Here is a 27,999-nt window from a genome sequence, read left to right on the forward strand (position 1 = left end):
TCTAACCTGACTCAAAGGTAAAATACCTACACTAAAAGGATCTATCTTGATGTGATTCATGAATTTATGAATTCATATTTTATCAACTCCTGTGACTTAAAATTAGTGAATGATAATGATAAATATTCTATCAAAAAAACACTCAACCCACCACCAGCGCTGACAGGACGAGAGCCTCGCCTGCCAGCCGAGCACTGGATGTCTCAAACTGATGACAGCTCTTTTAATATACACACACTGGGCAACTTCTATATCTAGTATCTACTGTTTTCTGATGCTGTCAAATGTTTTTAGATGAGTAATGCTTGCAAAGACAGGAGTAAAACCTTTGTTAAATTACCATAAAGCTCATATTTTCAGTGAAGCTTGTTTTCAATATATTTTGATAAATTTAATGGCCACTTAAGAAACAAACAAAGCACATTTTTCATTTCCAAAAAAAACTCCATTTGATTGTATTTGTGGTCAAATACTTGTTCTTTAACATACTGTGGATAGTCAATGTCTAATTGTTAACTTTAAAGGCATTCATTAAAACAGCTTCTTAGAGTATTTGAGAAGTCATTCCAAAAAAAAGAAAAAGAAAAAAATTCTTCTCTTTAATGCTGGTTTTCATGATTTCTGTCTGTTTTTGATCAGATATTGCTGCTCTGTTAAATGTGTATTAATTAATGCACAGCAGAAAAAGATGCACTGAAACAGACACATCCAACAACAAAAAAAATGTAATTCATCCATTAGAATAGTATCACACATTAGCAGTTACTACAATGTGCAAAATCAATACATAAAAAAAAGTTATTTCAAAAAGCAGGGGCTGTATTACAGTGCTATGGCTCTAGTGACTGCAAATGATCTGATTTGAAAAGGAATATTACATTACGTAAAACTAAATGTTTGCTGATCAAATCAAACTAAACCAATTCAATTCAAAAACACCAATTAAAAGACTCAAAATACTCTAAAAAACTGTTCATTTAAATGACATGTTAATTAAAGTCTGACTGAACTGCAAGTTATGTTTTATCATGTTAATACTGAGACACAGGAGTCGCTGATATTCATACATTCATTAAGGCATGATGAGTGGTGGAAAGCTACTCAGTCCATGTGTTCAGGTTCTGAACTTGCGTAGAATTTTGAGGTACTTCTCCTTTACTAGAACATTTCCATTTTCTGCTGCCTTATGCTTCTACTCCACTACATTTACCTGATAACTCTACTTACTAGTTATATAAAGTGATTAAAAATTAGCCCCACTTATACCAGCTGCAACATGAAAGTAATATACGTAAACGCATAAATAATTACAATAATAGACCACTCTGCAGAATGAGTACTTTTGATATGTATTTTTACACAAATGTTGCTACTTTTACTTAAGTAAAAGCTCTGGATATGTTTTCCACTGCAGGACATGATACTGTGATACTGTCAGTCATGAGATTGATTCATAATATAATCTAAATCTGTGTTTACTTTACATGTTTCCTGTTGTTTGTGCCACTGCATAAATCTGATACAAGAAAAAACCAAACCTCACTGATAATTGATAACACTGACCTGTGCGGTATCTGCAAACCCAAGCACGCACACACACACACACACACACACACACACACACACACACCACCTGGCATACTATCAGTGACGCAGAATCACACTGCTTCACACACACCAGTTGATATCCATACACATACACACACACACACACACACACACACACACACACACACACACACACACACACACACACACACACACACACACATGCGTACACATACACACACACGCGCGCACACACACGCATGCAGCTAGCTGACTTAGGGTCCCCTGCAGTTCAAATCACTGATGACTAAAACGGTACCATTACCTTACTGCTGTCCTCACCCTATCCCTTCTCCCTAACACACACACACACATACACACGCGCATGCACACACACACACACACTCACACACACACACACACACATATATACACACACACTGACCCTGCAGGACCTCTAGCTTCCTCTGCTGCTCGAAAATACACAACCCAGATGGCCACTACAGTCACACAAAAACCAGAAGTCAGTGTCTATGATATCAGTGTACATAATATTCATAATGGAAAATAAAAAATTGTGATTAATCTATTACAAAAATTGAGCTCACACCACAGTAGTTTGAGAAATTCCAACAGGTGAATTACTAAACATTTTAATTTTTCAAAAGATTACCAATCAATAAATGTATATACATGCTACTGTCCATAAGTGATATGTGAGTCTTTCCAGCTCACTCTACACACCAGCCTATCATATCATATCTAAACAACTTGTGTCCTCTGATTAACTTTGTAAACAAAGATAGTCAGTGTTTAATTTTGACACTTAAATTGGTTATAAATTCTGCTATTACAGTAGAAAAGCAAATGTAGACTGTGGCAGTCTACATTAAACAAGATGTTATTCCATGATTCCTGTGTTTTCACAGAGGAAACCGACTTTTCTGTTCATTTTAATTCGCTGTTATTCAGTGTTTGAGCAGTATACTGCAGGTGCTGCCACTAAACTCTGTGTTTTGGCATCTTTGCACTTGTTGGATCTTCATGTGAAAAATCTGATATATTAAGTCTTTGAGTTTTACTCTTTGGAAAACCTAAAACAACAGGTGGATTATCACAGGACATTAAATGCTCTCTTGCGGGCCACCTGTTGGGTCCTCTCACATTACATCAGGCTTTAAATGCATGAAGTCTACAACTTCTATAACTGAACAACTGAGCAATTTGATGAATGGAATTAGAAGAAACCAAAATGTTTAGTGATTTTACAGACTGTTTTGATATTTAATATAAGTCTGCTAAACACGCTGTCACTGTAATCCTACACCACCTCAGTGGAGCATGGCTTCGTAGCTCAAATTTCTCCCATTTGACCCTTGCAGTTATATTTCTTTTTCCATATATCTGTCACATTTCTCCTCCTCAGGCCTCTTCTGTCCGGCCAGGATGCCCGAACGAGTGAGAGACTTCCAGGGTCAGAGCTTCCACAAGCTGCGGCGGGACTGCCTGCGTCGAGGTGCGCTCTTCAAGGATCCCCTGTTCCCCACCACTGCCCAGTCCCTGTTTTACAAAAGGGAGCCCCCGCCGGGACTGACCTGGAAGAGGCCAAGGGTGAGTGCGAGGTGTGCGGGGGGAGGTGGGGGGAGAAGCTCTTGGAGAAACAGGAGGACGGGGATGAAGGATGGAGGAAACTCTTTGTGACACTGGCAAAATCACTCTCAGTTGTAATCATTTACAGCGGTGATGAGTTCAGATCACTACGAGGGGTTTTCACACATCTAAATCGAGTGTCTGGCTCAGCGTGTTACGTTTCCATCAGATTGGGTTAATTAAAGCACTTTCTATTATAGGTAAGGCGTCAGGCAGTGAAACCTTAGCTCTCAGGGAGCAAATGGTGTGTGCTGCCGATAGACTGCTATATTGGTGTGTGTGTGTGTGTGTGTGTGTGTGTGTGTGTGTGTGTGTGTGTGTACAGTTGAGTTAAGGAATAGCAACAACCAGTTTAAATAGCCCAGGTGTTTTTAGCACAATGTTGAGATGGCTGTAGCTGTGTATAAGTATAGGTGTTTATTGTGGCTACAACAAGCCAAGTAGTATTTAATGGGAGTGTAATGCACAAGAATAAACACAATGAAACGAGAGATTAAAGTCAAGGTCAAATTATTTATTACCCAGCGCAGACAGGCTATAAGTAACAGTGCAAGGACTTTTAAGGGAATAGATCATGTGTGTATGAACACAATTATCATTATGCAGTAGAGAATAGGTTTTTATATTTGTAGAAATGCAGGAGAAAGATTAAGAAAGGACTGAAAATAAGCAGGATATGGCAATGGTTTTCCAAATGTTTTTGCTTCCTGATCTGATTTCTTCATTGTTTCATCTTTGTAAGGGTCACTTCTGTCTGAGATATACTTAAAAAAAAAAACTTAAATTAGAGATGGCAAGTCAGAAGCATGAAGTTTTTCCCTAAAATCTGTAACCAAAATAATTTTGTTTACCACAGTAACTTCAAGACTTCTTATGACCTCTTTGATACCAAATAAAATGAACTTTGATAACCTTTTCACAGTCATACAGATGAAAAAATGATGGAGAACCAATAGGGACAATAAGGCCTACATTTACTAATTAAGTACTTAAATCTTGTCAGTATTCCCCAGCTGTATATGACAGCAATCCCTTGTAAATGAATGAATTAATGTGACACACATAGGTAGCTGAAAACTGATGGGTGGATTAACCAATTAAAAAATTTAAAAATAAAGGCACTGTTACTGTCTGCAGCAAATGTAGTAAATTAACTTTTTTAATACTTTCTATTTGTGGAGGATTCAGAATTGAATGCTTTTTAAGAATTTTCAAAACCCCCAAATTCACCAGTTAATTGCATTGTACTCCATAACATCATAACATTTTGTCAACAAATTCAGAGATATCTGAGCAGTAGGCTGATTGGTTCATGGAGTTCGTTCAGTATGAGGCCTGAGCCTTCAGAATGTGAAACCGCGCCGGTGATTAATCTGCTGATTTAGGGTGGAAGAGAGAGGGTTAATGGTACTGTGTTCCTAATGCTCCACTCAGGTATGTTAAGCGTGTATCAACAGGGAGCTGGATGATAGTGTGACACCTGCTGACACACACACACACACACACACACACACACACACACAAACACACGACAACAACGTAAAACACACTCTGACTTCCCATTTGCGGTCATAACGGTCCACTTCACAATCTGAGTGGCCTCATCTGCCCATCTGTACTTGTTATGAACTTGATATCATCTTAGCGAGACGGTTTAGATCTGGTCTCGAGTTGCATTTAACGAGGTTACGACCACTGAGTGTGTATCTTTCTGCGTGTGTGTGTGTGTCCAGCAGCACTTCTACTGTTACCTGACCCTGTCCAAACTGAGATCAACAGGTCCACACTGAGGGGATCTGTCTCCTCAGCAGTGCTCTGACACTCGGACTGAATCAGCTCACAGGCCTCATAAAACACTGTGACGTTAACTGCTGCACCCATTAATCACACAGCTTAGTCCGCATTACTGTGAGTGCCTTTAAAGCTGCTATATAATCAATATTTTATATTAACAGTGGATCAAATGACTGTGTGTAATGAACCCACTGATAATAATCTGCAGTTCCCCTCAGCTTTATGCAACATTTTAGCATCTCTCAGCTCACTGTTTTGGTTTTAGGACCCAAAACGTTACTGTTGTGGTTCACTCTTTCTGCTCTCATGTGTTTGTAGACGCAACAGGAAGCTGTTTTCAGCACATAAGCTGAAAACTGCCCAACACCAGACGAGGGATAGAAAAAAGTTTGCGACTTGCTCGTGAACATATTGTGGCAAATTAGCAGCTAAAGCGTTACATATTCATCTCTCTTTCTGCTGATCCCCATCCAGGAAATATGCAAGGACCCTCGTCTGTTTGTCGATGGCATCAGCACTCGTGACTTGCACCAAGGCAGTCTGGGTAACTGCTGGATGATGGCTGCCATTTCCTGCCTGGCATCTGAGCCATCTCTGTGGAAGAGGGTTGAGTATTTTCCTTCCTCCTTACCCTCCTTACCCACCTGTTGTTCTTCCTTTCTTCCTTTCTTCCTTTCTTCCTTTCTTCCTTTCCTTCCTCATCTCCCCTCCTCCTCCTCCTCCTCCCAGGTCATCCCTGACCACGTGGAACAGGAGTGGAACCCGAAACGCCTCGACTTATATGCGGGAATCTTTCATTTCCGGTTCTGGCGCCTTGGCTGTTGGATGGACGTTGTTGTGGACGACCGCCTGCCGGTCAGCAGGGATGGCGTGCTGCTTTTCTGTCGCTCGGCTACACCCCGAGAGTTTTGGAGCGCCCTGTTGGAGAAGGCTTATGCCAAGTGAGTGCATGGCAATGAGAAATGCTAGTTAATATCTGATGGGACTTGTAGCAGAGGTAGAGTACCCTGATTGCTACGACTGTCACTGCTACTTATGGCAATACTATTGCCCCAGGACGCTCTCCATTCCTCTTTCTAGTGCCACCTGAGGGCTCGGGGACCCCACGGCCCCTGACTGCCCTCCCTCACCATTTCTACCTTCAGTTAAGGGCTCTAGGACCTTGCGGATTCCTCTGCTCCTTTGTCATGTAGTACTATAAGAAATTAACAGCTACAAACAAGTACTACATCCTGACAAAAAAGCCCATTCTTCCAAGGTATAATCTCCATATTGGATGAATCTACAGCTCACAATTAATGTCCAGTGTCAGCTCAGGAAGTGTGTGTGTCCTGGATGTGATCAGACACAATGCCAGGGGGTGGAGGTCGGGGTGTTGGATTGGTGTGAAGCCCTACAATAAACTTTTGTCTTATTTGCCATAACTGCAGTTTTTCCTTAACCTTAACCTTTGCATGCACAGAAACTATTGAAGGTGAGAATAAAAAAAAAGAAAAGATGGCATTAGCCGTAAAAAGAACTGTCGCTGAATCTTATCTGGTGGATTTTTGTATCATAAAAACCTGTCCAAACGAGAAGAGGGAGGATTGACACAGTCATTTAATCAATCAGTCCCACTCTTGACTGTCTTCCAGGCTCAACGGCTGCTATGAGGCACTGGAGGGAGGAAACACTGCAGAGGCCCTGATTGACTTCACTGGGGGTGTTTCAGAGCCCCTCAGTCTGGATCGCGAGGCCCTCACCTTGCACAGCGACCACAGGAGGACGCTCTTCCAGACGCTAGCCAAGGCGCACGAATGCAAAGCCCTCATCACCTGCTCCATACGGGTCGGGCCTTTTATCCCTGAGCATCTGGGAATCTTCAGCATTTTAGAAACTGGAGAACAGGCTGAAATAAGTTCTGTATGTTTTACATTTCTCAGCCAGCAGAGGGTGAGGCGGTGGAGTCGGTGTTGGACTGCGGCCTGGTGCAAGGACACGCTTACGGGATCACAGCGGTGAGGAAGGTGAGGCTGGGGGAGAAGAGCCTGAAGACGGGCGGGGTGTCCAAACTCTTCATGGTGCGCATGAGGAACCCATGGGGGACCACAGACTGGACGGGCGCCTGGAGTCAAAGGTGAGGGCACTTTACTGACTACATCTGCCACATGTCTGACTGCTGAGTGCATCATACGTTTTGCAGGAGCTCTGGGAATTAAGCCTCTGCTGACATTTAACAGTGTCAGACTTTTACAACGTTTTACAGCGCCACTGCAACTTTTTTGGACAATGTCTGACATTTTACAATAGTTTTGGAATTGTTTCACTAGGAGACATCTGCCATTTTCATTATGAAACTATGAGAAACTCTTGAAATGGCCAAAATGGACCAATAAAAGGTTTCCAGAAGTTGAACTTGTACTTTTCATATGCCGTTTCCATTGTGTTGGACCTTACAGCTTTGACTTTATTGGCCTTGCGCGCCCCCTGCAGGTCGCAGCAGTGGCAACAGATGAGTCGTGCAGAGAGGGAGAAGATGGGCCTCATTGTTCGGGACGTTGGGGAGTTCTGGTACATTTGTTTTTATTATTTGGATTTTAAAATAAAAAGGTAATAGTTATCTGGCCTCTGCTCTGATTTATGTGCATATAACATGTATATTCCTGACACAAATTTCCAGTTAACCTTACTCTGATTTCTTCTCCCTCAGGATGGATTTCGAGGATTTCTGTCACTACTTCACAGACGTGGTGGTGTGCCGGCTGGTGGAGAGAGCTCTGCTGTGGCCCAGCTGTCACTGGAGAGAAGTGCACTGCTACGGGGAGTGGGCTCCGGCCCCCACCACCCCTGGATCCCCTCCATCCACCGTCCTCCACGGCGACTTTGCTCTGACCCTAGGTAAGAACAACGTCAAACCCGGAGGGACCGAGCAGCGGGGGAACCGAAAGGAGGCCCGACTCGGGGAGAGTCAGCAGGAGGGACGGAAAAGAGGACGGTGTGAGCGAGATAAGGCTGTTAAAAAAGTCATGAAGGAGGATGATGGTGGAGAGAGGAATGGAGGATGGGAGCCACAGGTGGATAAGAGGAGTCGATGTGGAGGATGCATCAACCATCGAGAGACTTTCCTGCACAATCCACAGGTAAAACTAAAGTGGAAGTCTTTACATGAGTGCAGGAACTTTGGACATGAACATGATGTATCTGTCTTTTTTTTCTGATAGTTTATGTTTGAGGTTGGAGGCAAAGAGGAGGAGGTGCTGATCTGTCTGCAGCAGGAGGACAGGAGGATACAAAGGAAAGATGGAGGAGGAGAAAACCTGCCTATCGGCTTTGAGGTGCTGAAGGTGAGCAGGTCGTGAAAATAAATATGAACAACGCACCTTTTCCAAATCCTGCAATAGTTCAAAAATCATTTCCTGCCGCCGGTGTTGTCCCCAGGTGGAGGTGAACCGCTGCAGCCGTGTGCAGTGCGTGGTGGAGCAGGCGGCCAGCTCCGTCTACATGGACTCCCGCAGCGTAACACTGAGGGCAACTCTGGCTCCAGGCCGCTACGTCGTGCTGCCCACCACCTTCCTGCCGGGTGCAACCGGACGCTTCTTGCTACGACTCTTCTCCCATTCCCATGTCAGACTCAGGTGTGTGAAATGTGTGTGTGTGCAAGTTTGATAGCAGGTTTAAAAATTAAAATCAGGTAACATGATCCGTATGCGGACAGTATACATACTAAATATTGATATTTGAGTGTGCTGTTAATGCATATTGTTGTCCCAGAATGCAATACACGAAGAATGGTGGAGCTGCTCCTGAAAAAAATAAAATAATGGGTGTTTGTGAAACAGCTCCAGAGAGATCTGGGAAAACAAAGAAATAAGTATTAGATTTTAGGCAAAATATTTTAATGTCTGTTTGTGATGTTTAACTGGCAGTGTGCAATTATAATCTATATACTTGACCGTTTTATTGACTGCTAAAATATAATGATAATTCGTATTCAAAATATACTGTATACGTTAATTGTGTAGAGAGAATTTGGGACACAGCTAATCTGTGAGATCCCCAGAGATCACCTGTCAGTCTCACATGTAGCATTTGTTATTGTATGTCCAACAGCTTTGAATTTCAGTAGAAGGTTCTCTGTTAGTTTTCACATAAGCTGCCCATTTATTGGTACCATACTGTGAAAAATGCCAATTGCTTCCTGTTTTTTTAGAGGATTTTATGTTACATCCCTGGAACAACAAATGTTGGTATAATTGTACATGTATTTTTATGAAATTTTATTAATTTATATAACAAGCATAATGTAGAGTTAAACTTTCTTATGATATTTGTATGTTTTACTGTAAAAGCAGAACAAAAAAAACATGAATAAACACAAAATGTTGGGAAAAGTCATTGCACATATGAAACAATCACAAGAGCCACCAGTTTAAGATTGAGCTGATTGCAGCTGTTTCTTCTTAAAGCTGAATATTTATACGAACACACTGTGGATCATTTCTTTCAATTTTACAGCAACATTACGTTTCCTGCTCTCAGATTTCAACTTCCCTTGTTCCTCTTCAACATGAACCCCTTTTCCATCATGTAGGGAACTGAGGGAGGATTTGCCGTCCCCCTCTGTGTTCCAGTGTTTTCTACCTCAGCCTGCAGTGGTGACCACCGTTCATCTCCGCAGGGCGTCAGGACTCAGCCCTCCCAAACAGACAGGTCACTCAGCACAATGTCTCCTCAATTGTGACACATACACAGACCAGAACAGGGCAGGCAAGACACTTGGAGTTGGAAACACTCTTGTTTTTTGTCTGTAGCTTCCTAATATACATTTTAAATATTCATGAACAAAAACTGAACATTAGACTCTCAGTGGTGTCAAATTTAGCGTAGAAAACTCCTTGTTCTCTTGTTTCTTCCTTACACCATCTGATATTGTTTTCTATGATCACAGCTCCAGATGTTTATGCCACAGTGCGATGCGAGAACGACACCATCAGGACACGGGTGTTCAAGGCAGAGGGAAACCCTGAATTCAACCTCAGAACCATCTTCTACAGGAGATACCCCGACACACACATCTCTGTTGAGGTACACACGTTCCCCCTCACACACACACACACACACACACACACACACACACACACACACACACACACACACACAGATAATAAGCACACACTACCAGTCCTAATCTGTGTGTGTGTCTTGTCATGCAGCTGTGGAGCAGGGGCCTGCTGTGGGACTCGGTGCTTGGCGTGGCTCAACTCCAGACGGCCGAGGCTGAGAGGAGTCGGAGTCATGTGATTGATCTACGAGGCGGCCAATCCTGCTCGGGATACCGAGGTCGCATCTATGTTGAGACGTCCTCCAGCATCTGCCTCACAGACTTGTGACAGCATCGTCTGGTTGCCCTGGTAACTACATTCAGCCATGGCAACCACTGTCCTCCCTGGTGGAGGCTTGTGTTCCTGACAGTTCCTAAAAATATATTTAACAAAAGGTGCAAATAACATATTAAGTTTCTATTATTTAACAGATGAGTGGTCATGTGTATCTGCCGGTCAGATGTGCAGGTGGGCATCCTTCATGACTTCAGCAGTTTAACCAAAAAAGTGAAACTGCTGCCAAAACAAGTTTTGTTTTGTGTTATTATAATATTTATTAATTATACTCATGTTGTCATCATTGTTGATTAATATGTTTGAATGCAATCTATTTTGATGAAATAATTAACATTGTGCAAGTCAGTTTTCATGTCATTAAATGTCTCCATTTTATGAACTTCAATTTGTTTATTTGAGTTTAAATCAATGAAATAATAATAATAACACTAGCTTACATTTTAAAGACTTATTTAAGAAACACTTTCAGTTTATCCTTCAGCCTAGAGAGTGTTGTTGCAATAAGGTTTGCATTCTTGCATGTTTGTTTATTCACTTCTGCTGACCTCAAATGGCCTCATATCTCACAGTGACTAGGCAAAGGCAAAGTGAAAGGCAGTGTAAATAGCAACGAAAAGATCTAACTTTTTTTCTGATCTTTTCATTGGCAGCAAAATGTTGCATTTTGAGATACCGTGTTAGTCTTACCTTAAAATCACATGCACAAAGCGAAAATAAAAGAGCCTGACAATAAAAGAGCCTGAACGTATTCCTGATCAACTTTCTTTTCCGAAATATTTTGCATTTTTATGTTTGTTTGTTTTTTTGATAGTTAATGTAACAAACTTTTTGGCAACATTACTGCAGCTGTTATTGCTCAGGAAAATCATCTGGCCATTACATCATCTACTATGTGGCCAGAGCTCGGAAGTCCACACCTGTTTCAAAGCAAATATACAAACTTCAGATAAAAGGCAAGGATCCATTCAACTGTTATCTGCTCTAATTTGACAGTATTTGTTTATCAGGAGGCTCGGCCTGTTACTGTACATCTGAGTGCTGCTTTCGGAAGTGAAGGGATCTAAAACTGCCATTAGGCCTTCCTGTGTTTGAAGAATAAAACATGCTTTGCTTTGTGTTGTTCGAAGATGAGGTTTTACTCACTATGAGTATCTTTTATAAGCATATTTTGGCGCAGTTTAGTAGAACACTTTGTCCATTTTATGGCCTTTTAGTGTGAACTTAAGCAGTTAAACCTAAAAAGGGTTTTTCGATGATCCCAAAGATGAAATTATCCATTATTTCCAAGAAAATAAAAACAATGCTTAGAGAAAAAGTTAAAATAATTTATTATAATATATTATTATAATATTATTTTATTATGCCATACTTTGTAATCATATTGGGACCTGTTGGAGGGTCACAACCCACAAATTGGGAATCACTGATCCAATCACCCAAAGTCAATTTTTAGAGCCTGTCATAACTTATCTTAGCAACCAGTTGACCGCGTGAACGCCTCCCTTCCTGTGCATGCGCGCCCCCGAGAGGTGGAGGTTTGGCATTCTGCTGGGCGCGGCTGTCAGCGGCTCCGACAGCAGCCAGAGACACACACACACAGAAGACAAACTGAATAGGTGAGTGTCACTGAGTAGGTGAGAATTAAACAAGAGCACTTAAAGCACTTCCATGCTTTAAGTCGCCACTTCCGCCCTCACCGGAGACTTCGTGCGTATGTGTTTTGACGGAACCCATTCTCGTACAGTTAGTTTACTTCGTGTCGGCGAAGGCGCGGTTCAACGTAATCTGCTCAGGTTTGACAGCGTTTATTTCCCATGTGACTCAGCTTTCTTTTTTTTTTTCTTTACCAAAGTTGTACATACCTGAGTGTGATTTACTTTTCTCTTGTTTGGTGGGGGCGTCCTTAGAGTAGTATGTATTCAGCTGTTGTAGCCGTTTGTTCGTCACATTTATATTAATTTATAAAAACATCCCGTTGTGGACTTTAAAATTAGACAAATCTGGTCCGTGTCCTAGTGTCATGTCTGTGTGATGTGGTGATACGCAGGTTGATTCTTGTCGCTCCTGCGGTTTTGCAACATTGGTCAGACTGGCTTTAGGGAATGCAGTCAAACCTCTCAGTCGGTCATTTTTTTTAAAAAGTGATTACTGTTGTGTTTTTGTGCGTGAACATGAATTGTGTCCACGCTGTGTTGGTTAAAGTTCCTGATTATATTGCCTGACACTCATTAATAGGGACTGCATGAGAAGCAATTTACATTTACTGGAAGGATCTGTGGCAAAATGACCTGACCTGATCCATGACTTAATCTAATTTTAGTCTCTCTAATGAACAGCCACATGTTTATATGTATCATTGCTGTTCCTTAAAAGCTCTTTAATGCAAAGAAAATTAAAATATATGACAATTCCACTTGTAATTCCCTTTAAGTGCTACAAACTGAAGAAAGAAAGAGGCATTGCGGGTCTAATGAAAGATGCAAGATGCAAATGAGCGATCCAGTTGCATCATGGGGAATGTATGATCCAGTGTTTTTGGAATTTTGAGCCATACTGGGGGAAAACTGTCGACGTATCTGGGCCTCTGCTGCTTTGACTTTAACCATTCTTGTCCAATCTGTCCTTTGTGGGATCCCTAACTTTATGGAGGTGACGTGAATTGGTGCAATACTTCTTTAAATCACTGGTTATAAGACGATCAAAATACCTGCACTTGCATGTATTTTTGTTGAAGCACTGTCAGAATCATCTGACAAAAACTTCACTCTCTCATGAGAAAAACCAACCAACAGAACATGTGGGTTAAAGGTGACGATATAAGACCTGAATCTAGAGTAGGTCAAGATCTGGTCTAGGTTTCTGGTTTTGCCTGTGCTGAATCTTTATTATACACCATTCTACTAACATATAAATAGCAGATTACCCAGAGAGATTCAGTGTTTAAATGTCCTTTTATTTAGAAGTTTATTGGGATTTTGGCTGCAACTAATAAGCACTTTCATTACCCATTACTCTGCTGATTATTGTCTGAATTAATGAATTGTTTGATCTATAAAATATTACAAACAATACTCTAAAAATCCACAATCCGATTTTCCAAAGATGCTGAGTTTACTGTATATATGACAAAGGAAACAGCAGATCCTGATGTTTGAGAAGCAAAATGACTCAAATAAGTAATTGATTATCAAAATAGTTTCTGATGAATTTTTGTTTTTTATGTATCCGATGATTTGTCTTTTTGTTTCTGCTGTAATTTGGATAAAGCGATCATCCTTAGACCATCCTTCCTGTAGAAAAAGTTACATCTTGAGTTTGACTCGTTTGTAAATTGCTGTTCAGAGATGTTGCTCTTGTGAAACAAGTCGGTGAAAGAACGATGCAAGAGAAAAACTTTTGTGAAAGAGTCACTGTCATCTTCCAGTGTGCAGACTTTTAGTTTTATCAACATTATTCTCAGACCTTTATCCTCCTCTGCAGGTTGGAGCCTTCACTACTGATATAATGTCCCGCACTGGTCTTATTCAACACATCCGCAGCCCTCCTCAACCCCCAACACCGATACTAGGTGAGCTCTGTTCACGCACACTGGTTTGATTATTCTCAGATTAGGTTCAGAAAAGAGTCCTAAAGTGTCTGAGCTTTCAACTGAATCTATTTTGTCTTCTTTCAGGATGTTCAAAGCTGGTCCTCTGCATCCTGCCTACTGCTCAAATTGCAATTGGTGAGAGAGTCTTAATTCATTGTGTTTGAGTGAACTTTCTGCAGTGACAGTGAAGCAGCCGGTTTCACTGGATAGTTCTGATTTTTGAAATGCCAGAAAGTCTGCACTTGTGAAAATGCGGACTGACAGATCTCCCGTCATCCTCCCCCGTGTCCAACAGGGTCAGTGTATCTGAATGAATGTCCACGGCAACACTACATCCCCATCTATTTGATAGTGGTGGGGGTTTTTGGCCTGGTGCTGGCGGTGCTCTCCTGCCTGCCCTGCGCCCAGGAGCCCAAAGATGGCACCTCCAACCCGCTCAGTCAAGTCTGCATGACCTGGAACTCGGTGACATCTTTCTTCCTCTTCTGTTGGTTCATCGCTGGTGAGTGTAGATAGCGGTGGGCTGGCGAATGAGCCACAAGGCGGGAAACGTGACAGAAGATGGGGCAGTGTTTGGGGGGAAAAACTTGTTTCTGTCGATTTAAAATTTTGTTATGGTGTTTCTCAAACATGGTTCTGGTCGAAAGAGAAACTGCCATTTTAAATTTACACCAATGATTAAACATTAACACCTATCAGTATGATGCAATATAGTTCAACAGCACCACAAACCGCAGCCTCCAACACAACCATACAGTCTAATCAACACCGTCTTAAAAACAGTGAACAAAAACTGACCATTATAACCTCCATGAAGGGAGGATTTATTGTATTACAGAACATTAGTTTCAGCCTGGTGGGCCTAAAAATGACAATTGAGTATGCTAAATTGCAGGTAACAATAACAACAAAACTAAGGCTTCAGTCCATGTTAAGTCCAAATCTTAGCATGAGTGGTGTAAGTGTAATAATACACAGCAAGGTTTCCTAATGAAAGAAAATAATGGAAGCTACTCATCGTCTCCACCTTGTCCATTATTTCATTAAAGTGGGCATTACTTCTTTTATGATACACTCCCTCGCTCGCTTCTGTTAAAGTGCACCAGCTGGACAATCAACAACAACACTGTAGTAACATGTATGAGCCACTAGATGGCCACCTTATGTTTCCCTGAAGATCCAAAACTAACACCCCACACTTTTTTACAGTTCCACAGCTGCACACACACTCTGTAGATTGATGTTTGGACTCAACCTTATGCATGTTAGATCAGTAAAAAAAAAAGCACAGGCTCAGCGTGCTAGCCTTCTAGTTTAGTATCATTACATTGTGCACATTATATTCCTTAATTACAGTCACATCTATCCAGTTTGACTTAACTTAAGAGAATTCAACCTCCAGAGGAGCAAGAGTGAGATATGTTCAAAAAATTTAATTATTCTTTGTAAGCCATGTCCTTCATAGTAGCACTGACAGTGAATGAAACAAGCTGCTGCATAATGTAACTGTCTCCTGAAGGACAGAGATTATACAGACAGTGGACATTTTACCTGTAAGAAGCCAAGAAGGATGTTAGAGCAAGTCTGTAAGCTCTTAAACTGTGATCAATCCTTTTTCTTTTTTTTTCCTCTCTAGGTAACGTGTGGATCTACTCCATTTACGAACCCAACTACAACAAGAACACAACGAATGTGGATCCGTACTGCCACAAGACGCTCTACTTGTTCGCCTTCTGGACCACCACTCTGGTCTACATCCTCTTGGCCCTGTTCCTGTTCGGCGGCTGCTGCGTTCTCGTCTGCTTCTTCCTGTGTGGCCGAGCCGACCCCGACGACAACGTCTAGAGACGGTCCGCAGACACGACGAGGAGGCGGGGCGCTGTACTGTACACATCGTGTATGCTGCTGAAGCTGTTAGTTTTTTCTGTTGCAAGTGTGCCTAGGCTATGAGTTTATGGGAACATATGGGGAGCAGATTAGAGTGAACTTTCTTTATTAAATACATGATGTGCAACACAAGACTAATATGTGTCATTTTAACACCTATCTTGTATTGCAGTTGCACTGACCCAACAGATTCATGCTTAACTCGAAGATGGAATCGATTTTAATACTGATTATAAGAAATGTTTTCTCATTGCTGAGCCTTTTCTTCTTCTGCAGATTTATATGACATGAGATGTATTTTTTACATGTTGAGCCAGAAATTGGGCTCAAACTTTATTCGGAGTACAGGATGAAGCAATAAAATGTCGGTTGTTTTTTGTTTTTTTTACATTTATTGCTCATGTTTGTTGATGAGTTGTGTCAGGTAGGCAGTTAACTAATCATATTCCTCATGTTCCCCATCATGCACTTCACTAAACCTTGATTTCCTACAAGCCAAACCTAAATATATCATGACATCTAGTGCGGTGGTTAGATTCCAGGAAACATTTCTGAAGGTGGCCTTTTTAGTTTCCACTGCGTGACATTTAATCACAACACTAAGCTGAAATTAAAAGGAAATGAATGAAATGCGAACACAGCCAGATCTTAGCCGGGGATGTTGTTAAAAACGCCCTGTGTGACCACGAGACGAGCTTTACCTCACGTAGACAGCTCCGGTCATACTAACAGAGAACAGGAAATTAATACTTCCTCAAACTAAAATAACTTTTAATAGCTATTTTATGGCTGTTTATGATGACGACAAAAATCATGATCTTAATTCTCTGACTGCCACCAGGCTGAAGCTGCTGGTATTAATCTGGAAACTAAGGTACAAAGGATTCTACTTGACAGTTAATGAGTGTAAAGTTGTCCACAGCCAGATACAGTACCGACCAACAAATCTGACACTTGCCTTATACAAATATAGATCAGTGCTTTCATAATAAACATAGAAACAATATTTCAATGCAATACAATTCAAACCCTCATAATCTATATGACAGTCTAACAGCAGATGTTTATTCTATCCAAGGGCTGCGATAAAACAAATGAATCCATCAATTATTATTTTTTGATAAATAATTTAGTATATAAATTGAAATATTGTGAAAATTGCTCAACACATGTTATCAGAGCCAAAAGGTAACATCTTCATTCATCTTGTACGTGCACAACTGCATATAATGATAAACATTCACTTCCCCTTTTCACTCCCTCTGAGACAGGACTGTAAGTATAGTTCATAATATCACATATTACCTGTGAGGTTTACTGACTTAACTCAAGTTACATTAACTGAAATAGATAACCAAATATATAAGTTAAACTTATTTCACTATTCTTGCTGCTAAAAGAAGAAATCCAAGTTACTCATTCAATAACATAGTGGAACATTAAGAAACTAAAGAGCTAAATATATTACCTCGGGAGTTTGTAGAGACTTAAATGCAGTTAAAAGGAGAGGTAGCCAAACACACGACCACAGATGACTGCTTATGTTGATACATATCTGCTAGATGTGTAAATAGGCAACTGTTTGCTAATACATTTGCTTCATTAAAAGCCAATAATTTCAGTTTTTTAACAGCATGTTCTGCTGCCCCCAAGTGGCCAAAAATAAATAAATGAATGCAGGTTTAAGTAGAACTTTTCCCCAGAAACTACTGGACAATTAATGCGCTGCAATACCATTTACAGGCCACTAGATGTCACTTGTAACAAAAGAAAGCTGTAGAAAGCTGTTCTTAACACAAAGCTAACAAGCTAAGATCAGTTACTGTGAAGCCAAGTGGAAGTTTCACCCTTCTACCACAGTACAACAGGAAATCTCTTTACCAGTGTAAAGAGGGTTCTCGTTATTATGAAAACAAGTATGTTTGGATGTGAGTAATAACATTTTTCATTCTTTGGGATAAAGCTAGAAACCCTCGCCCAGAAGGCTGGCCCTGAGTTGGTGAAAGGCCTTAATGTGGAACACCTTAACTATCTCCATGGAAAATCTCCCGTAATTCCGGATAATACAGAAACACAGGAGAGAAATAATGCAGAGAAAGAGGAATTAGTCAATGGGAAGAAAAACTCAATGTTTGGGCATTTGGGCCGAACAATTTCAGGAAGGAGCAATGCAGGGGAATTAACATAAGATTAAATGTGAACTGTTGAAATGGAAAATAAAATGCTTTACATGGGAACTTAAGCATAAAAATGGGAACTGAATTTTTGAGAAACCATCATCAAACCCAGAAACATGATGCACATGAAGTGAAAGCTGCTGATAAAGACCTGGAAAATTCTTTGGGGATTTGTTTGAGGTCAGTGATTGCAAAGCCTGGCAGAAAACATGGGAACAGATCCACAAGTTATTTATTTATTTTTTAACACCCCGAATATTACCTTATGGTCCAGCAGATACATCATAGCAGATGGTGATCCCATGAACCCACTGAAAAGTTTAGAACGATTAAACACATTGCAACAGTAGAACAAGTTGAGACGAGTTAAAATGTCAGTGAAATGACTCAGTGACAGTTACACAGTGATATCCATCTACGGTTTCAGACAGCCACCATTTGCTTCTGTTCATAGCAGACTAAATAAGACTATAGCCTACAGACGTAGCCTGTATCTCGTCAGATGCTTCATTTTCTTAAATTAATTGTGAACCATTTCACGTTTTCAGAATGTTTTATATTTTTCTGTTGCGTTTCTATAGGACAAAAAAAAATTGTGTTTAAATAGATTTTCTGCTGAACTCTTCTCCTGTTGAAACGGCTTTTTTTTAGATGTTTTGGACTTAGCGTATGTTGCCGTTTCTATCTCAGTCTTGCTACTGAAAGCTTTTAGGGAGCTTTCTGGAAAGTTTGCAGCCTGTGTGGGCAGTTAGTGTCTCCGTTTCAGTGTTGCATTTTATCTTATGAGTAGCATTTTTCTGTGTCAAGACTCATCTTAATGTACCTGAGGCAGCTCATGTATCCATCTCCTCTGTAGGTTTGATTTATCAAGTTACCATGCCAGAGTGTGACAGAGCTCAACACACTCTGGGAATCCCAACAGTAATAGCAGGTGAGAGATGTCAGCATAGTTGAAATAAACTCAAAGTATCTACAGCTGGAATATATGATGTAATTGTAAAGTGTGATGAATATATCCTGTCTTTGCTTTTAAAATAACTTACAACCAGAATTGTGGAATCCAATCACAATTATACAGTGGAGTATAATAATTATCAATAGGTGAGACAGGTGAAGTTGTACTCCTCTTTGTCTTTGTCCTTGTCCTTGTGTCAAACAGAAGCAGTGTACTACTCAGACTGTCCGAAGCAGCCCCTCATCCTTGTCTTTCTGGTGGTAGTGGGAGTCATCCCGCTGCTGTGGTGCTGTTTGATGTGCAACGTGATCTTTTATTACCTGCTGTCACTCCTTTTCTCCTGCTGGTTACTTGCTGGTAAGGGAATGTACTCAAATTATCAGGTGGAGCGGTTTTGAAGTTTTTTCTTATTGCTGAGGGAAGCATCTGACTTTTTTTGGGGGATGAGTAGAGAGGATCATTTTTATTGTTGTTGTAACAAATTGATATTACAGCATTCCTTTGTGGGATTAATTAAAACAAAAACACTAACAAACAAAGGTTCTAATGTGCACAGTGTGTCATAAAGTTCACAGAAGACAACAATCCTGTCTCTGTTCCAGGGGAGTTATTTTTCTCATCACACTAAATGTTATCCCTATACAGTGTTTTCTCTTTCACTTTCTTTTGCACCATAACAAAAGGTTAGAACATTAAATGTGTCATGTAAAGTTGGAGTATAATATATTCTTTTTTTCTCAGGTAATGTGTGGATCTACTCTATTTATGAGCCCAACTACAACAAGGACACAACACAAATGAGCTCCTACCGCAACAAGACGCTCTACATGTTTGCCTTCTGGACCAACAACTTGACCTACATCCTGTTATGTGTGATGGTTATCTCCTGGTGCTGTTGTAGGTAACAAGAGCATAATGATGATGATGATGATGATGATGATGCACGAAGACACTTGCAGGGATGAATAAAGTTGAATGAATGATGGTTGAACTAACAACAAACCTAGATAGTAGATCACAATCAGGGTGGTTGGTGGATGTAATAACTATAAACATAAGAATATTCATCTGTGTTTTTATGTGTGTTGGATATATATTTTCCTTAGAGCAGATCATATATTTTACCATAAAAAGATAATAGATGGTAGACATTGAAATCCCTCCAAGCACCAGTATCACATGGTTTATTGATGATGATGATCGACTGATGATCTTTTAACACAGAAATATTATAATTTACATACAAAATACAAAATATAATACTTAATTTTATGTGTATTATATAAAAATGATCTTTGGATATTTCTAATAATATTTTCAGTCTTTATGTAAAGTTACATGTTTTTAGAGAGACAGCTGCAGCTGTTCATGTGATTGGTGAGTTCAGCTGTGATGTCAGCAGGATTTTCCGGAGAGGTTGGCCAGTGCTTTGGCGTGGATGGGCTTATAGAGGAGAGTGAAGCTGGAGGGGCTGAGATGGCCGTTGCCCTGTGTGTCGACTTTTCCCATCAGCACATAGTTCAGACCTGGAAAAGAGAGAGAGAGTGAGAAAAAATATGTCAGAATATATAATAGGAGCTAAATGGGTTCTATAAAGGGCCAAATACCGTATGAAAATGTATGGTAATATACCAGTACTAGTGTTATAATTATTATTTACAGTTGCAACCTATATTCAATTATTAATAAGACACATTGGTATATTCATTTATTTATCACTTTCTTTAATGATTGAGATATATTGGTTAAATAAAGAATCACATTGTCTGCATAGAGAGTTTGTGCTCTTTCTGTCCTTGTATTTTGTACTCAGTCAGTTCAATATTAAAATAAGAGGTTAAAGCAAATTGATATTGAGAGCAAGGAAAAGACTGAGAATAAAGTGTTATATTGTACCTTTGCTTAGACCAGGGCATCTCTTGCAGGTGGAGGTCAGCGTGACTGACATACCCGGTCCTGATTTATTGATGTTGAGGCGTCCTGTCTTATAGGCCTTGATGAGGGACACCTCGACAGTTGCTGAGCCCCTCGGACCAGCCGTCAGAGATGTAATCTTACCCGTAATTGCTGCAAGAGAGACCGAAATGTAGGAGAGAACAAGGAATTGTGTTTAAACTTCACTGATTTTTAATTATTTCAAAAAAAATTAATATTTCAGTTATGCTTATGTTGTTAGGCCAAACTAAAATTAAAGTTAGCAAGGAAAAAGCTGAGATCAAGTCACAGCAAAATCCTGTTTCACAGAGAGAAATCAAGAACAAACTGGGGAAATAAGTGACAGGTAGAGACGTGAAAATTTATGTAGAGGAAGTTTCGTGAGGATCAGAGGTGCAGCTGATGTTGTGGCTCACCAAAGTCATGAGGGCAGAAGCTGGACTGGAGGGTTCCTGTCCTCTTACAGGCTTGTGTACACAGTGGGTTCAGTGGTAAAGCTAAACACACACAGCAACAAACACACGGGCAAATAATTAAGCACATAAACTTGCATCCTACTACAGGTGTGCACAAATATATACATGGAGGCAAAGAGCAGATTATAAATTTCAAAGTCAATAAATTCCACTCACGTTTCTTGCTCACGATAGGCTTCTTCGTCACTGTCTTGCTTTGTCCTGGTTTAGGTGTCGCTTTAGGTTTGACGATTGGTTTAACTCCGCTCTTAGGGGTTGGCTTTACTCGTTTGACAGCAGGTTTTAAGGTGGGCTTGGTCCTCAGTGTTGGTTTACGCGTGGGTTTAGCCTTGATGCTTGGTTTGAGCACCGGCTTGATAATCTTAGGTTTGGGTGTGGGTTTAGCTCTGGGTTTAGGTGCAGGCTTTTTCACAGGCGCCTTAGGTGTGGGTTTAGCTGGTTTGGGTTTAGCCGTGGGCTTGACTGCGGGCTTGGCGATAGGTTTGCGTGGAGGAGGTTTCTTCACCAGTGTTTTTTTGGTGGGTTTAGGCTGGAGACCGGGTCTAGGTTTGGGGGTTGGTTTAATGGGTTTCCTGGGCCTCACGGGCACTTTTTGTGGCATGGACGTCGTCTGAGGACTGTAGATAAAGTCTCCCCCGGCGGTGGGTGTTCGGGACCCGCGGGGCACACTGGAGTAGTAGGCCATGAAGCCATCTGAGGTAATGCTGAGGTCAGAGACGAACTGGACAAGGAGCTCATTCCCATTGGTCACTATAGTTCTATGTACAGAATAAGAAAAGTAGAGAGTGAGTGAATGAAAAGCAACTTTTATCCCATGTTTTGTCATTTGTGATGAGTAATCTCACTCCGGTGGCCTGTCTCCACAGAATTTCCCAATTCTTCTTGAGTTGTCCCTCTCTCCTCCGTTAAACAACGCCACATAGTCGTAGCGACAGTACGTGTCGGGCTCCAAGTCGAGCTTCTGAAACTTCACCTCGATCACCTGGAAACGAGGCGGCAACATAAACCATATATTTATGACAAGAAATGAAGGATGTGGGCTGCTTCATGCAACTAATTTTCATGAACCCAGTGCAGTGCCTATGTAAGTAGAGTTAGAGTAGGAGAAGGGCCTGACTTCAGAAATACAGACGGGCATTTACTCCCTCTCTTACCCTTTGCTTCCCTCTCCCTTTCCTTACGTTCAATCTCTTGGCACACATGAACACGCCTGCTGGCTTTCAATGAAGTCTTTCATTTGAACTTCGTCACAAGGCCGCTGTCACACTCACAATCCCACACAAACATACACATGCACATGCGCACACACACACACACGCACGCACACGCACACACACACACACACACACACACACACACACACACACACACACACACACACACACACACACACACACACACACACAAATAGAACCTACATTAGGGACCTCAGGTAAAACATTTCCTTGTGATGGGCCCCTTCACTACTATTTTGATTCCTCTTCCTCCTCCAGTTCCAAAACACTTTATTTAACACACCTAGCTGCACCTACAGTTTGAAGTCTTCGAACATTTTGTGCAAGGAAATAACAACTTTAATGCTACTGCAGCTTTTGTTAGTTAGCCTAGCTGATAACTGATTCTTAACACCAATTCCTGCACACTCAGTGTTGGTGTTCATCCAAAATTATAAAAAGTCAGGTGTCTCGTTAGCATTAGTTACCCCTTGATTTCAATCCCAACACAAAGCATGAGCAAATCACAGCTAACAACATTGAGCCCAGCTGGTTAAGTGACCATGTGATTGTTGGCACTAAAGAGATATTACAATCCTCCCACAGATATTAGACATTACAGACATGTCAGCCAGAACAAAAACATTATGTCCAATTAACATAGAGAGGTTTTAAAAATGATTTGACACTTCACGCTGTTTGATTAATGAACCTAAATCAATATAGAAATTCTAGGCATAAGTATAGTATGAAATACAAAACGCAGTGATCGGCTTACGTTGCTCGGCTCTACGGAGATGTGCCAGGAGCAGCTGATGCCTGCTGGGTAATCAGAGTTTGGCCAGTTGGGCGTTTTGACAGAGCCCTGCGATTTGGTCAGCCTTCCTCCGCAGAACTGATTCTCTGTGGGAAAAAAATAAAGAGAGGATGGAGTGATGAAGAGGAAAGGAACAGACGTTGGTCAAACCTCCATCAAATAAGGGAAGGAAGCCCTTTGTCCTGTGGTGCTGTACCAGAGGCAAAAGGAAGTATGTAAGTTGCAGTCATGTGAGAGTTGGCATCTATAAAATGTCAGGTAAAGTTTTCTTTTATGGTTGATAATGGAATTGTTTTGTTTTTTAGGGCGATTCTGAGTCACTTGCATAAACCTGACAGACTGTAGTGATTTGTTTTTTCCCAGACAAGATTAAGTAAGCCTTTGTGAGCATAAAGAAAGAAATTCAAGTTGTTTTCACCAGACAATAACCACCAGCGGAGACACCCCACAGTGCAGCTGTTTATAACGTGTGTAGCTGAAGCCTGAGTGGTTCATTATGGTGTGTGTGTGTGTGTGTGTGCGTGTGTCTTAGTTTGTTTTTTGCACACCTTCCACATGTGGCTTCCCTGCAGCGAAAGAAGCCAGAAAGCCTCTTCCGCCGGTGGCGTCGTCCGACACCATGTCTAACATCATGGTGTTGGAGGTGGAGATGAGGGCGCCGGGCCTGAACGTCCCACAGAAGCGGCCCAGCTTCTGCACCAATCGGGAGTGACCGTTGTAGACATCCAGGTAGTCGTACCGACAGGTGGGGTCAGCCTCCATGTCGAAGAGGCGGAAAGACAGCATGACCACATGACCCTCTGGGACCTGAAGGAAGCGACAGGTGATGTTTTTCAGAAAAGTACTAAAAAAAAAAACAACCTTGCATGACCACAGATTATTCAGTTGTATATGATTCAATATTAATATCATCTATCCTGTTGCAACATGCTAAATCTATTTGACAACAAGCTTCTACAACCACAAGGTGCAACTGATTGATAAAAAAAACTTCCTAGGTTTTCCTCAATGTCTCCTAGATTGCATATCAAGTGTTCAATTTTTGCAAGGACCACAAACCTCTCCTGAGTTTTTTTTAAATTAATTTAAGTCCATTGCTTTAATTAATCTGTTAATTTATCAGTCAGTTTATACAAAGAGGCAAATACAAGCTTGTTGGGGCGGTGTTGTACAAAGTTATGATCAATGAAAAGGGTTACAAAAGATCATTTTTGTTGTTTTGTTTGTGATGTTGGTGCGGGCCATCGGCTTCGTTAGTGGAAGTGAAAGCAGGTGTGCATCATTAGGTGCAGTCTGTTAATCTGAGCAGTAAGTGACAGGCCAACGTCAAGTTGTGGTAGAAGGGGTGAAACTGTGCTGCAGTGAATGACCTTCTGTTGGAGCATTCATTAGCATGCATGTAATGTTATATATATAATGTTATGTGGGCATGTATAAATAAATTGAATAAATATAAATGTTTTATTTGTTACTCTATGCACTTTGACAGATTTGTATTGGTTTGGTTCACCCTTTGTCACCTGAGCAGATGGTATGTTCCAGTTGAGAATATAAAAGGCCTGAAACTGGGATATAAGTGGTGGGAGAGTAGGTGGAGAAGTTGCTGCGAGGCTGGAGGGTGAATGTGGTAGTAGTTGTCACCCCACTACCTCAAGTTAGGTTGTGTTTATTGAGCTTCCTGGGGTTGATTTTTATTTTTATTTTTATTTTTTGCCTGTTTCTTTCCCATTTTTACAGACCTTATTCAACACAGCCTTTAAGGGGGGGAACCCTGTGTGTTAATTGAAGTAAAGAAAACTGAGAAGAGAACTTCTTTGTATAGTCAACACTTTAAATTGAATAGAAGAAGCCCTAAGAATTAAACTGTCCAACAAGCCATTCATCACTGTGGGTGTGAATAGAGATGGTCCACCTTTTTAAAGCAGCACTATGAAATTTCCAGAAGAACAACATGGGACATTGCTCAGTTCAGTACAATGAGGGAATTTGCTGCTGCAGCCTTACTTGGTCTGGTATGACCAGTAATGGTGGCTAAAGTTAGCAAAGTGACATATGATAGTTGCTGCGTAGTTTTTGCTTGTGTAGCTAACACTATTGAGTCAGTTTGCTGACTTAATGTTATTTTTCTCTACTTGTGCTATAATTACTATATATATATATATATATATATAATATATATATATATTTTTTTTTTAAAGCATCTACAATTTTCCTGAATTTGTCACTTTTGGCCACCAGTGGTCACTGTTGAACAAAAGCTACACAAAATCACATTAATGACAAAAAAAAAACACACCCCCCTCGCTCACTCATTCACATCTTCCTATACAACTGACACTCAATAATTTTACTCTGTAGTTTCTGACACTAATGAATCATGGTTGTTTTGTATCATCAGTGACACCTGTAGAGTCATGCTAGACCAATTTTTGCATCTACATGATGCGACACGTTGCGACACGTGCATTGTGGGACTGTTTGCAGAAAGTACTTTTTTCATTCCATTGTGGGAAATTTTTTTGGGATGCACCCTGTGCGTGCATGCGTGTGTGTGTGTGTGTGTGTGTGCATAGGGAATAAATTACACACTTACTCAAATAAAATGGTGCAGGATAATTATAGTGCACCATATAGTATATAGGGAGTGATTCTGGATACAGCTGTCCTCTCTGAAAAGGCCCAACACACACCCATAATGGGATTTACATGAGGTCAGACTCCATATGACAGGTGTAATAAAACAGGGAGATGTTCATGGCTACAGAGTACTGAGAAGTCTGATCAGCTGAAACTATTACCTGTGTAGGTTTACAGTGGTTTTTGCTGCCTTTTCACTCATTTCACGAATGAATTAGATTTTGTTTTTGATACATAATTTACTAGAATGAGTCACACAGTAAAAGAAAAACTAGAGACATGTGCTAATACACTAGCCACTCTGCATCACAATCAGTTTGGGGCTCAGAGTAATGGTGCAGTGATTTTGATTTTCAAATGACTCACAGTGATGTACCAGGTGCATTTACTGTTGGGTTTGTAGTGACTGGGGAAGCCTTCGCTGGCCACGATCCCCGAGTCTATGACCAGGTGGCCTCCACAGTGGAAGGTAGGCCTGAAAGAGAGAGAGAGAGAGTTCAACTTTTAACTTGACATGCTGCACTGGAAGAAAATGCAGCTATACTGAAGAGTATTGAAGCAATACCCTGCGCACACACACACGTTTACATACATGCTGAAAACCACAGCGGCACAGTCCGTCTCTGTTCTCCAAGTCCAGGGAGGTTCCCAATGAGCTCTCCTGGTTTGTGTGTGTGTGTGTATGTGTGTTTTTACATAAAACTAAACTCAAACCAAGCCAGGAAGACCATCAATATACGGTATATGTGCTGCAAGCTTTCTCCATGCACTGACTGTACCACAAGAAAGTTGTCAGTAGACATAACATGCACTTTACTTCAGCAGACGGGCAGCACAACAGCCTGCTCACACATGGACTTTGGTGACACACACCCGCTCTTTCACACTCAGATAAACACAGATCAAAGCAGAGCCAACCTCGACTTTTAATTTTGCAGCACTCGGCAGCCTCAGACCCGTTTTTTAATTTAGATGTTGGCCGCCCTCATTCAGATTCCTCTTTTTTTCTTTTTTTTTTAAATGTATATCTCCATTTTATCATCAAACTGTTTCTGTCCAAATTTTGCGTGGGGAAATTGCTTGAAATAATATTTTACATTGTGAGGATTGTGTTTCTATGATTGAACATTTATTATCCGTCAGGCATGCATGGTGTGTCTACTGTGATACTGTAAGGCCACATTTAGGCCAAAAAGTCCCAGTGGTGGAGTCCCTCCCTTCTGACCCTCCGTAGCTGAACAGCCCACAGGCATTTGTTTGTCTCATGTTCAATTAACACCGTGTGTGTGTGTGTGTGTGTGCGCGCGCGCAAGAGTCCCTTTCAGTGCGCAAACCACATTCAGTAAGCATCTCAAAAAATAAACTTGAAATGTGGAATCGCAGCAAAACTCTGGATTTTCTGCCAGTTTTAGGGGGAAAAAAAAACATTAGACATGAGGACAAGCTACTGTACATTTGCCCAGTTAAATCACTACATCAATTACAGTATGCTGTCATTTGTGTCCGCCTGCCTGTCTGTGTGTTTATGGGATGCCAACCACATCTTCCTAACACTGCAACCCTCTATTTCTCCTGCACTCTGCGTAATCATAATACTGCAACCAGGGGAGGAAAAAACATAGCAGCTGATCCAGACAGATGTGGCCGTGAAATGCCACATGTGCACATGCAGGATGTAGGAAAGAAAACAGATGCACAAGACACTCATACCTGAAGATATGTGGTGGATCTAAAATCTCTTACCTGGTAAAGTTGGTCTGACTCTGAGCCTCCGTCCATCCCCCAGTCAAAATGACAAGAAGGCACAAAGTCCACACCCTGTTCTCCATCCTGCTGTCCTCCCAGATTAAGAGAGAAGGGAGAGGAGAAGAAGACGAAGGAGGAGAAAAGCAAAGTAGAGGCGTGGAGAAATGTAAGGTTTTGGGAGGGGAGGGAGGAAGAG

The 27,999-nt window shown here is 41.1% G+C and overlaps 2 protein-coding genes across 2 annotated transcripts; one reads left to right on the forward strand and one right to left on the reverse strand.

The window, feature by feature from the left end:
- The first annotated feature begins 2,994 nt into the window (after positions 1 to 2,994).
- Positions 2,995 to 10,361, forward strand: LOC111233036 (calpain-5-like). Its single transcript, XM_022760769.1, has 12 exons — positions 2,995 to 3,159; positions 5,467 to 5,598; positions 5,722 to 5,933; positions 6,627 to 6,819; positions 6,915 to 7,108; positions 7,465 to 7,542; positions 7,682 to 8,111; positions 8,193 to 8,315; positions 8,410 to 8,606; positions 9,563 to 9,681; positions 9,920 to 10,056; positions 10,185 to 10,361. Exons 1-12 carry the CDS (start codon positions 2,995 to 2,997, stop codon positions 10,359 to 10,361), a joined length of 2,157 nt encoding a protein of 718 aa, XP_022616490.1.
- Positions 10,362 to 20,277: 9,916 nt separating this feature from the next.
- LOC111233047 (procollagen C-endopeptidase enhancer 2-like) lies at positions 20,278 to 27,886 on the reverse strand. Its single transcript, XM_022760781.1, has 9 exons — positions 27,801 to 27,886; positions 26,424 to 26,532; positions 23,969 to 24,227; positions 23,382 to 23,506; positions 22,235 to 22,371; positions 21,546 to 22,147; positions 21,330 to 21,410; positions 20,875 to 21,045; positions 20,278 to 20,504 (listed from the first exon to the last, which is right to left on the reverse strand). The coding sequence occupies exons 1-9, from the start codon at positions 27,884 to 27,886 to the stop codon at positions 20,374 to 20,376; spliced, it is 1,701 nt and encodes a 566-aa protein (XP_022616502.1). The 3' UTR covers positions 20,278 to 20,373.
- Positions 27,887 to 27,999: the final 113 nt, after the last annotated feature.

This window comes from Seriola dumerili, unplaced genomic scaffold, assembly GCF_002260705.1.
Source record: "Seriola dumerili isolate Sdu_G_001 unplaced genomic scaffold, Sdu_1.0 BDQW01000362.1, whole genome shotgun sequence".
NCBI lineage: Eukaryota > Metazoa > Chordata > Actinopteri > Carangiformes > Carangidae > Seriola > Seriola dumerili.